Source organism: Corvus hawaiiensis, chromosome 9, assembly GCF_020740725.1.
Source record: "Corvus hawaiiensis isolate bCorHaw1 chromosome 9, bCorHaw1.pri.cur, whole genome shotgun sequence".
NCBI classification, from domain to species: domain Eukaryota; kingdom Metazoa; phylum Chordata; class Aves; order Passeriformes; family Corvidae; genus Corvus; species Corvus hawaiiensis.
The window spans coordinates 23,806,592-23,818,786 of record NC_063221.1 but is presented as its reverse complement, the minus strand read 5'-3'; the positions used below and the strand labels follow the sequence as shown (position 1 = coordinate 23,818,786).

At 40.2% G+C, this 12,195-nt stretch overlaps 1 protein-coding gene across 1 annotated transcript in view; it reads left to right on the top strand.

Moving 5' to 3' along the window:
* The window catches only part of TESK2 (testis associated actin remodelling kinase 2), an 80,166-nt gene that overhangs the window by 52,476 nt on the left and 15,495 nt on the right, over positions 1-12,195 (top strand). The window contains exon 5 of the mRNA XM_048312505.1: positions 2,111-2,257. Within this exon, the coding sequence (XP_048168462.1) occupies positions 2,111-2,257 (147 nt within the window). The remainder of the gene's footprint in view (positions 1-2,110; positions 2,258-12,195) is intronic.

The window sequence follows — 12,195 nt, the reverse complement described above, 5'->3', positions numbered from 1 at the left end:
TGTGGTGGTGCTATATGGATGGTCTGTTACTGGCCTGCCAGAAAGGTGAAATGGTTTGAGATAATTGCTTAGTGACATATTATAGTTGGGTTATTCAGCCAGGTGCTTTGGTGTTTTCTGTTCCAGGTTGGTCAGTATTGTTCTGATTTGAACATAACTGGATGAGAAGTGCTGTTTGCACTGTTTCAAGGAGGCTGGGAATATATAAGATGTTACTGTAGAAATCTTAGTCACCTTTTTTTCCTTAAGCACGATAACAACTTATGATTAAAAAAAAAATCTAATTTTATTGAGCATGGTTATTTTTTTTTCTTGTGTGCTCTATAAGGTCATCTAGCTCCCTTAGGGGTTCAGATAAAAGAAATGAGAAAGATGAAAGCTGGAAAAGCTGAAAGCAGCATTGTTTCCAACATTGAACCAGGTTGGCTGCAGCTCTAGTTGGCCTTGAAAATCTCCAAGGATGGAGATTGCATAGCCTCAGAGTGACCTGTTGCAGAGCTGCTCTGCTCTCCTGGCACAGGAGCTCCCAGCATAAGGAACAGGTTGTTTTGGCGAGAGGAGGGTCGTGCCCTGGAGTGCCGGTGAAACGCGCTGCTGTGCATGGGCTGGGATGAGCCCCGTTCCTGAGGGATGCGCAGCGGAGCCCCCGGCTGCTTTGTGGCGCCCCCTCCCAGTGGGCTCTGTGCCAGTTAAAATCACTTTGTGCCTCCTCTGCCCCGACAATTCTGCCTCCTCAAATGTTACCTGTGGAACTTGTGTATCTGCTGAAAGGGTTTTCAAAATTCACTGGTGCGATCAGCAACGGGTAGGCCTGAGCTGTAAGGAAGAAGCTGTTTCTTGTAGACTGTCCAGGAGGTGACCTGTGACCCTCAGACTTACCAGTAGAATCCAGCTTGTGTGTGTCCTTTCCTTGCTGTAGCACAGCCTCAGGACATCAGCTATATCCACCCACACTGCAGGGTGTATGGCTTGTGTATGGCTCATGTTTGCCTTGTGTCCCAGGCTCCAAGACACAAAGAAGAGCAACAAAATACAAGCAGATTCCAAGTTTCTGAAGCAACAAGAGCTGCAGTTTTTTGTTTTAATGTGATGATGATGCTACATGCTTTATCTGAGTGAATGACACAGGAAGGTCATTTGAGAGAGAGTGGGAGACCTGTGTGGCACAGAGAAGTGAAGTTGGTGCAGTCTGACGCAGGGATACATGCGTGGGCCAGGCTCAGGAGCAAATTGTCCTGTCTGCTTCACTTGTGTTTCCTTGACAGAAGTCACTGCGTTGCTGCCAGGTTTTCCTTCTGGAGCAAGCTACTCTCTTTGCTTGGTCACTGGAGGAGGTCTCGGAGTGAAACAAGAAGCTGCTTCAACACTACGTAGCTGCTGGTATAAAGGGTCTATACATAAAGCATAAATCACGTTGCTGTAATGATTATTCAAGTGCTGGGGTTGCCATGTCTTAACCTGGGTTATATTACTTAGTATCATTTAGGTGCTGCTTTGTTTCACTGCCTCTTGTAGCATTTATCTCTTAATGTGCTTTCCTTTTCATGAGGGCTACCATTTGATGGGGTTGATGTAGTACTGAACACACTGGGAATCAGATTGCTGATTAGAACTCATAGATACAGCAGTGAAAAAACAGAACTTACAGCAACACATTGTAATATTTTTCTTTGATGCTGTTTCAGTTTAAGGAAACTGGGAACTTGATCAGGCTCCATGACCTACACTTGGATACTTAGCTCTCTCTTTGTTGATTAATACTATATGAAAGCCAGCTCTTCGTTGTTTTTGCCCTAATTTTCCTCAAGCTGAAATGAGAGGGTGATACGATATTGTAGGTATTTCCAAAGGGTCTGTTTAAATACCATAGAGTTAATACAGTGGTGACTGTTGCATCTTTAACATAAGGGCATTGGTGCAGGTGGTAAAGGGAGACATTTTCAGCTTCTCTTGATCTGCAAACATTGTGCCTGCCAAACTCATATGAAAAAAAGGTTTTACTGTGTAACTGAGCTGAGGTCACCTGTTGTAATGATGAATTTTACATTCCTGACAAAATGTTAAGTATTAAGTTAAATAATTAAATACAAATGTTGCTTTGTCTTTTCAGTATATCAACTGTGGTAACCTGGAACAGCTACTAGATGGTAACCAGCATCTGCCCTGGACAGTGAGGGTGAAACTGGCATATGACATTGCTATGGGAATCAGTTATCTTCACTATAAAGGCATTTTCCACCGAGACCTTACATCCAAGGTACTGCTTATAAAATTAAGGGAACTTCTTAATGAAGGTACTGTAACTGATTCTTGGGTTTTCTCCCTTTCTCCATTCCATGCAGAGAATTGCTATTTTATAAGTTGTGATCTAAGACATTTTGAGAAACAAATTGAAATGCAGTTTATAGAATTAAAACTTTACTGACAATGTGTTCATAGTTTGTATGGAAACTGGAGAAATTATTATCCTGAAGGAAGGTCATCCCTTAAATGAGTTCAGATTAGGATTTCTCATAAAGCAGCTGCAGAGTTTTTTTAGTTCTGAATTGTGGTTCAGTAAAGTATTTAAATCCTTGGGTAATTAAGCACAACAATCTAACATTTGGAACAGGATAATCATATAAAGAACCCAAATTGACGAGATTATTACAAACATACTTTAAAATCTCCTTGTTGTTTTTGTTTCCCCATGTATTTCAAAAATTTTCTTCTGTGGGAAGAGTGACCTTTTATTACTGATTCTGCTTTAAGTGTTGTGTACAATCCTGGTTTGTTTTCATTTTTAAAGTCAGTAAGATCAAAATAGCTTGCCTAAAATTTTCAAATTTTGAAATTTCTTCCAGAATAATATATCAGTGGCAGAGTTTTCAATGGACATAGATTTTTTTTTTTTTTCAGTTGTTTTGGTGACAACTTGCATGAATTTAGTTGGCTGAAGTAACTGGATAATTCAAGCTCAGCTAGAAATATTGACATAGGAGCACTAAGATGTGTGAGCAGATTGTCCCAGTATTCACACTGGCTCTTACCACCCATTGTAGCCTGTGCTGAGGGCTTTGCTGTCCTGTCTGTCCTGTTGTCTGGTGCTAATGAGCTGGTTTAAGCTCACTGGGGACCTGCAACATGAAAGTCTTTCAAAACTGTTCTTGAGAAGTCTTCATCATGTCACTTCAATCAAAAGCATCCAGAAGAATGTTATCTTAATCTGAAAGGAATTATTTCTTAGGATTAGAAACAGTTTTTAAGAACAAAACCACAACAGAATGTGTTTGCCAATAAGGCTACTAGACCTTCATCCAGTTTAGGGGGTTTTTTAAAGCTTCCTTAGTGCAGTGTTAAACAGATGTAGAATGTGCATTTAGTCAAGGTGGAAAAAAAAAAAGTTCAACTGGTAGATGAAAGTATTTTGGTGAAGTCATAGAATACTTCCTTGGCTGTTCTTTCAAGTGAAAGGCACTGAATTCTGTACGGAAGAATATCAAATTTATGAAAAATGCCCAGACTTGGAGTCATGTTACTTTGACATGATACACTCAGAAAGCTCCATTTCAGTCACCTTGGAATGTGCAGATAAGAGATGCATAAAAATACCTGAAAAGACAGCTTGGTGTTCCCCTTTCTTTTTCAGCTCAGGATGTATTTTAATGCACTTAAGAGTAGAGTTACTGCAAGGAACCAAAGTAACTAAGGAGAACTCAGTGCCTGCAGCATTTATCGTAACACATTCTGTGATGGTCAGTCATATGAAAATCCATTTCCTGGGATCCCTGTGAATGCCTTTGTTCCAAGCTTTACATAACTCTATGTCATTCTCTGGAGCTGCCCTGCCAATGCTTCAATGTTATCTATTGTTGAATGCCAATTGTTTAGGAAGCTGCACCCGCTGGGAGGGGTTCGGGATGTCCCGGCAAGAGCAAGCTCATCAGAGGCCATGGGAAGTAGTTAAGGTTATTCAAAAACAAATGAATGGCAAATCAAACCCTAAGAATTTACGAGCAGTTATGCTATGTTTGGACGGTTCTTAGCATTAAAGTTCTAGTATCTGTGTAGGTCATACTGGAAGCTGTCAGCTTCAAGAATAATACAGAATTTAATTGATGACAGCTATAGTCTGTATTTTTAAATTTCTTGGGGATTTTTGGGTTGGTGGGTTTTTTTGGTTTTGTTTATTTTGTTTGGGTTTTTTTTACATGATCTATGTACTTTCCTTGTTCTGTTTGGGAAGGAAGTAGATGAAACACCTGGCCTTAAACACTCACCTTAAACAACTCACGGATTTTATTAGTGTATTAAGGTATTGATGAAATAAACTTTAAATCTATTGGGCAAACAGCTTCCCTTTTGGGCAAATGTTTGCCCTGCTGGCTGCCTAAGTTTTAAAAAAGTCACTTTGTTCCAAAGCAAAACAATGAAGATAACCATAGGAAAAACCTGTCATCAGATTTTCCATTCTCAGACTATGGCTTTTGGCTACTGCTTGAGAAGATGCCTTGGCTTTTACCGGGTTTGTACTGGTGATAGGATGAGTTGTCTTCATTCTTACTGGTAAACAGTCAATGTGTGAGCAAGCTGAAGGAAGATGTGATGGACTCTTTCCTTGGGAGAGAACTTGGATTGAATAAGGGCAAATTCAATACTATTCTGTATTGTCCTCCTTTGTTCAGTAAACTTCAGTAATTGATGGGATGGCTTTATTATTCAAATGAAGGCAAAGACAAGGGTTTAGACGTCGTCAAAAGTCAGAACAGACTGAGTTTGCCGAGTCAGAGAGTGGAGCATTTTTCTATGAAACTTGCTGGCCTTGACTGAAGTGTGAACAGAATGAAACGGAGCCTTTCTGTGCAGGAGTGTCTCCATGCTTTACCTGTTACACTTAAGACAATAGCCCACTTCAAACTGTCTCTCTAATATGAATTCTACTTAAAAATAATTTGTAATTAATTTAGACCCGTACTTCTACCTTTCTATTTCTGGCAAACCTCTAATTCCTACAGCTTCCTGGAGTGGATGGTGTGATACATAAATTTTACCGCATCAGTTATGGCAGCAGAGTTGTCTTGCTCTTAGCATTATGTGTGTCAATGTATTTGATACCTAACAATTTAAAGAAAGAAAAGTTCTTGTCCCCTGCCAATCTGAGATTGGAAAATAAGTGGGTTGGGCCATTAGTATACAGCAGAGTGGTCTCTCTCCCTAATTGCACCATGTGGAGAGGAGCAGAATGGCATCGGTACCGCAGGACGCCAGAGGGAAGAATGGTTTAGCAGAGTAGATGTAGGTCATTATAGTCGATATGACAGCCCATGGGGATGTCAACCCTCATATCCCACTGGTGCCCCTCCCAATGTCCTTCTGTCAAAAAGAGAGGTAGTGCTTGTTAGAAGGGATATGCTGCCCTGACAGCCGGTGCTTCTCCATGTCATGAGCAGCTCAGTGTCTGGGCTCTGGGCTTGGGCTGCTGTAGCTGATCAGGCTGAGCTGCCCTGGTTGATAGCAACAGCCTGGCTTGAATCTGTCAGAAGGTACGAGTGGTCAGACTGGCCATTTGCAGCCTGCACAGAGTAGGGGTGTGGGCAGGGTGACTTGAACTTTTTATAGGCCAAGAAATGTGGTGTCTGCTCTTTTGACTTGTCATGAAAAGGTTCATGTGGAAATGAAGTCATAGATGGGTTCTGACAGCCAGCCTTGTTGACTTATTCCTTGTCCCCTATCTATATCACCACAAGCCCTATGAATTGTTTTTCATTTGGGCCTTGTTGAGTGTGCAGAAGAAGAATTTGCATTCTGGAATCATAGGAATTTTCTTTATCTTTCAGTGACTGTCAAGGAGCTCTGGTTATGAATTTTAACTCTGAAAATCTTAGTCATAGAAGATGCAATCATTAAAACAGAAATTGTACTGTGGAAGTGTTTCAACAGAAGCCACTGAATTATGATAGAGTTTTTTCTCAATCTGACTTGGTTTTACAACATTCTAGCTGTTGTAACTTAAAATTAAAACAGCCATGTTTAGGAAAGCACAGGGAAGAAGTATCCAGCCTGCAAAAAAATTACAGCAAAATCCCTTTTAACCTCACCCCTCAAAATAAATGTCTTACTGCTACACAGTAGTTTCTTCAACACCTTGTTTGCACTGTACTTGCACTGCATTCAAACCCTGCTCTGGAAGCACTGTTGATTTCCTTGTCAGCTTATGCCAATGACTGCCCTAATACCAGTGAAATTATTCTTACAGTATTCCTGAGATGAGAGAGATGAATAAGATCATCCGTATTACAACAGATTAAAAGCAAGAATATTGGTGAATATTGGGTATATGCTTTAAGAATTTTTTTGGAGTATTTGCATTTTACATGTTTAAGTTCAAAGCAGTATGCTCACTGACCTCAGAGGCAGTTGGAAGCATTACAGCACTTATAAAATAGTCAGGTTTGACCCCTGGAGGCAGAGAAAGCACAAGATTAGTAACAATATGTGGAAGATTTTGCTGAAGTAGCTTCCTTGTTACAGAATTCTTCTGTGATGCTGGGGAAGGCCAGAATCCAGATCCCAGGGCATCACTGCAATAGTCTTAACCACAAGACAGAAGAGCTTCATTTGCAGTCCAGGCTTTCCTTTTCATCTCTTCCCAACCTTTCTGCCACCCTACTGTTTTTGTGGGAAGAGTGGTCAGAGTCCTGAAAATAGTGGTCCAAGTGTTTTATGTACAGCCCCAATTCACCACCAGCATGAATCCATTGTGTGCTCTAAAACATATGGATGCCAGGTGAAAAACTGTCATGTAATTAAGGATGTTACCTTAATGTGTATGCATACGGGGAAAAAGGAAAGTTGTTGCAGAGGTTTTACATCCCATCTTTTATGTAATATTATTTTATCATGTAGTGTCTGTTGTATACAACTTCCTATCAGTTTTGGAAAAAATGGCATTATGCACTTCATTTTAGAGTTGGAAGCTTGAGATTCATGGTAGGGGGTGTCTGTTGCTTTAGTTAATACAGTAACTAATACATGAAGTATTTTTAATTTGTATTTGTTGCTACCGTTAATTAGTATTGCTGAAACACATTGTGTGGTTTTGCTATGGAAGAGGAATAGGGAGGGGAACAAGACTCCTTGGCAGTGAGAAGTGAACATCCAGGAGTCTGCTCATTTTTCCAAGACCAATCACACCTAGTCTGTTACTATCCAATCCTTTCTGCTAGTGTACGATGCCAGTCTCTGGTCAAGCATTTCATCCTTGTACATAAGGGTTTTTTTCTTTTCTTTTTTGTTCCCAGTTCCTGCCCCACCAACCTTATTGGTCAAACTCCTTGTCTGGCTGACTTCATTTACTCTCTTCCTAATATTCCTGCTCGATGCTTTATTCAGTCTGTCTTTGTGTTTTGGTCTTTAGTATGTTTAGCCATTTCTAGCTCTCCCCAGGTTCTGCTGCTCCAGGTTAGTTCTGATCCATGCCACCACTGCCTGTTTGCTGTACTTGCAGTTCTTCTGTCCTTGTAATAGTATGTGGGGGTTTTTTTTCCCTGGCTCAGGACCCTGGTCTTGGTCCCTGCCAGTCCCTGGCTTGAGCTTATCCTCTTGTCTTGTCACCTTAGTCGTGCTCTCAAATTCCTCACGCAGCATATACCGTTCTACTCTATCCCAGTCTACTCTTTGCAGAGGTGGCAACAGGAGCATCTTATACAGAGGTCTCATCACATTCCAAATTGTGAACTTGCCAAATTTGGTATGAAACCATAGGCTGATATTTTGATGGTTTACACCCCCTCCCTAAAAATCCTCTATCAAAACTGTTGATTAAAAACAAACAGGCAAACCTCCAAACAAATGCCTTTTAGTTTTGCAGAATTATGTATAATTGAAAACAAGGTTTTATAATTAATAGTAGGTTGTGAGCAGTTTTAGGGAACCTTGTGAGCTCCACTGATGATAAAATCTATGAAGAAATTGTAGTCTCTAGGCATGTGTATGTGTGTGTATTCCTGCCGACATCTGCTTTCACTTCACAGTGTGTAATGGCTCAGCCTTCTCTCATTGAGAGAGGAGCAGTCTCAGTTACTATGGGACAGAATCATGTATGTAACCAATTACTGTGGATTATCTGATGTAACATGAATTCACTGCCTTTGGGCTTGAAAGTGACATGCCCTGACTTCCTACCTTGTATGCTGTTTGCTTCTTTAAAACCAAATAAACCCCAGGCCGTGAACAGCACCTTTGTCTAATGAGTTTCATGGTTGCTGTGGCAGTTGCAAGGTCCCCTTTGTGCCGGAATAAGCTCTTGTCTGGATATTTTGCACTGCAAGGGAGGGCTTGCACTGAAAAAATTAGCTATTACAGATGGCTATTTCTAATGATAGTCTCAATACTAAACTTCTACTGATACTTTGGGAACCAAATGGAACCTCTCCCTTAAGCATAATAATTTCAAAAGTGTATCTAGTACTGTAAACTTCCTGTTAACACATTTAATTCTCAGTGGGGTTTCTCCTAGGGGATAGCACTTTTAAAACAGCTGATACATCTCAATTGGCCTTTAATTATTTTAATTCGGTAACAGTCATCAGAAGGTTGCAAATGACACTGCAGTAGCATTTCTGTGTTTTCTGGAGTGCAGTAAAATCTCTGAGCAGTTTAGCTTATATGTAATATAAAATAAAAATAAAATGATGGTGTTTCTTCATCTAAGCAACTTATTTTTAACGCCTGAGTCTATTTTCATTTTTGTTTATGTAAAAGGAAGAGTAGAATATTGCATTCGTCTTAGTAGGATTATGCTGTGCAAAGCAGATGTTAAGCTCCTGTAACACAAAGGGGGCTTTATGTTCTTTCACATCTGTCTGCATAAACAGCTCTGTTAACTCTTTAGGACTCATGTGCAGAGCTCCTTGCTTCTATTAAGAGACTGCCTCAGGAAGGACTGATGAGGTCCCTCTTTTGGGAGGAAAAAACCCTCAAAAACTCAGCTGAAGTCAAATACTGCCCTCTTTGACTGTGTGAGCTGCCAAAGAAAAGAACATCCCTGTATGTAGAGGTCCAAAAAGAAAGCCTGAAAAGGTCACCAAGTTTTATTGCCTTGCAGCTTATACAAATAGTGCAATAGTAAGTCAAAAGTGTTTTCTCAAAGCTCATGTTGTGAAGCTGCTTGGCGTTTCATTTCATAGGCGGTGGTTGAGAGGCTCTTTGCACTAGTGAGGGGTTTGAACTCTTGCATCTCTGAGCCAAAATCCATTAATGAAACTACTTCATGCTGCATTGAAACACTATTTTTTTGATAGAAACTGAGAATATCACTTTGTTGGAATAAACAGTGCAGTTTGTACTATTGTACCTTTCCTACTAAGATACTACCTCTAGATTAAATTCAAAAGCTCTTTTCAACCTTTTCGTCTCTAATGAAGTTTTGTCCCTTTTCAATCTTGATTTATTTTGTTGGTAGAATGTGAATTCTTTGTCTTTCATTGGGTGCACATGAACCACAGTGGGCTGTGTTACGTTACCTATTTATGAATTGCATCTTAAATCTGGTAACTCCATTATTTGTGTTGTGGGTTTGGCACAGTGTCGTGTAATGGCATTACTAAGATGGGAAGTGTGGAGAAGGAGTATAATGGTGCTGAGGGCTGGCCTTGACTGCTTGGAGAATCTCAGCACAGAATGCAACTTTACCATCTGCACAACCTTGCCCTGAATGAGCAGCACAGGCTGGAAAAGTGACATCTGACCATGCTAGTGTATGTAGAAAGGGCTTACTACTGATTTTGCTAGGAATGGGCTTTCATTCTTTCTGGGTTCCAGGAAATTGGTGCTTAGCTATGTAAAAATTTGCCCCAGATGAATTAAATCAGTTTAGTTTCACTACAGTGAGCATTTGTAGTGACACTGGAATTTTATTGTATGGTGCATGTCACCTGCCTGTGGCTGATTTAACTAGGAATACAAAAGTCACTCCTGTACTGGAATACGTATCCTAATGAATTTAAATTCACACTCATCATTTCTTCATGTGCAAACAAAAGACAAGCATCCACTAATGAGAGAGAACAGTTTAGCTTCCTTCTTTATGTAATTTAACATTGTGCAGCCCACCACAGCAGAAGAGCTCATCAGTACTCTACAGCAGGAATGTTGCCCAAGGCTTTCCCCCAGTGCCTTCTCCTGGTGTTAGTGGCCTCTCCTGCAGGACCTGTGGACCCCACAGCAGTGGGGTGTCTGTGCTGTTGGGTCTCTCCAAGCATTTGCACTGAAAGGCAGCCTGGCTCTGCTGCAGGCAAATCCTGCTCATCGGGGAAGGGGCTCAGAGCTGTCAGGCAGCGTTGGTTTGATGTATGATTTATCTAGGAATAACCTACTTATATAGTTCAGTACTGTACCTGAAAGCTGAGACTGCCTGGGGCTTGGTGGGGGGCAGAATTGTTCAGCTTCAGTTGGTGATGTATCACTGTCTAACAGGATGTGATTAGATACTGGTAAGAAGCTGAAGGAATATTTGCTGTCAGGATGATGTTTCATTTAAGCTTCCTTTTGGTATCAAAGCAGCCTCGTAAATTATTGTGGATCTTCAGCAGACAGATTTTTAGTTATATTGAAAATAGTTCTTAGGATGTAAATGTTCCCCTGAAATTTTGGAGATTGGGGGTTATTGGAGAATAGCAATAATACATAAAATCCAGAAGGTAAAATTAAGTACTGGAGTCTTGCTTCTCAAAATGAACAAAATGTAAATAGTCATGGTATAATGCAAGAAGGAAATCTATATTTTAAAACTAGTGTTTATGAATTATAGAGTTTTTTAAAAAAAATGTTGAATTAAGAATCATCTTCAGTGGCTGAACAATCTGTGGCTGAAAAGTAACCTGAATTTTTTTCTGCATAAAATAGTATGAGCCTTCTTGAACACTGCAAAATCTTTGGTGTCCTCATGGACTTGTTTCTGTGTGGTACGCAATGAAATTCCACTTGTCTGAATCCTTGGAGTAAGATTTTTCAGTTAAGTTTTATCCTTCTCAGTTTTAAGTCCACTTACAGTGACCAAATGTTTAAAGAGAGGCAAGCTGAATGAATGCACGCTTTGATAAAAGATAACAAAGCCCGCAACTGAGAAGCTTTGCTGCTCTTTGGGCAAGCACAGTTGATTTAACGTGGTACATGTTTATGAATCTCCAAACTAACTGTAGTTATTAAACTTGAGTCATGCTAAATAAATAAAGCTTTGCATCTCAGGAGCCTGCCATGTGTTTCAAGAGGCTGACATGCATTTTCCTTACATGATCACAGGAGTGGCTTGCTTAACCTTTTAATTGGCAGGAAGAAAACTCGCTTCATGGCCTGGGCCACAATCGTATCTGAATAATATAAACAGTGATGACCTGAACTTGATCTTTTAGACAAGGGACCCACTTTTCTTGGTAGTTGCATTATACAGACAAGCTAGTGCTCTGGGGTCAGCAAGGGGCTTTTGTATATCCAAGCACAATAAAGCCAGAAAGTGTTTCCTGCTGTTTAGCTAATTAATGCAGGGTACCACTCGGTAGGAGTCAGCAGTAGGTTTGCTGCCTGTCACTGCTATTATACTGCCCGGAGGAGGATACAGAACAAGGCATGTGGGAAAGGAAAGAATTCTCTGTCTTGTTCCACCTATTGCAGGATAGAACAAAATGCAGGGAATCAGCTATCGATTCATTTGGTGAAATGGGAAAAGATGTGGTAGTGGAATGGTAACAGCATATTTCTCAGAGTTGTAAATAAATAACAAAAAGAAATCAATAATACCCTGTGTGTGATGTGATGCTGTTGGAGCACAATTATCTCTGTGTGTCCTTAAGTTGCCCTCCATCCTGACACTGGGGGGCAATGAAAGGAGAAGACTGACAGCATTTCCCTATTAGACTTTTCTCTTAAATCATGTCTTATGATATACTGTAAAATAAAGAATTTTGAAACTCTGAAAGCACATATAACTTGGTTATATCTTACATTTTCTGATGTAAGTTTACTGCAAAGCAACGAGTTCCTTTTCAATAGCTAATGTAACAAAATATATAAAGGCATTTAAAGTCTGCTCTGATCTTGTATTCTGGTCAGGTGCAGGCAAATTGTAAAGAGAAAATATAAGGTGTCATAATGAACAGCATGTATTGCATATTTGAGCATAAGGGAGCTAAATTATCTTAATTCTTGTGAAAACTTAGC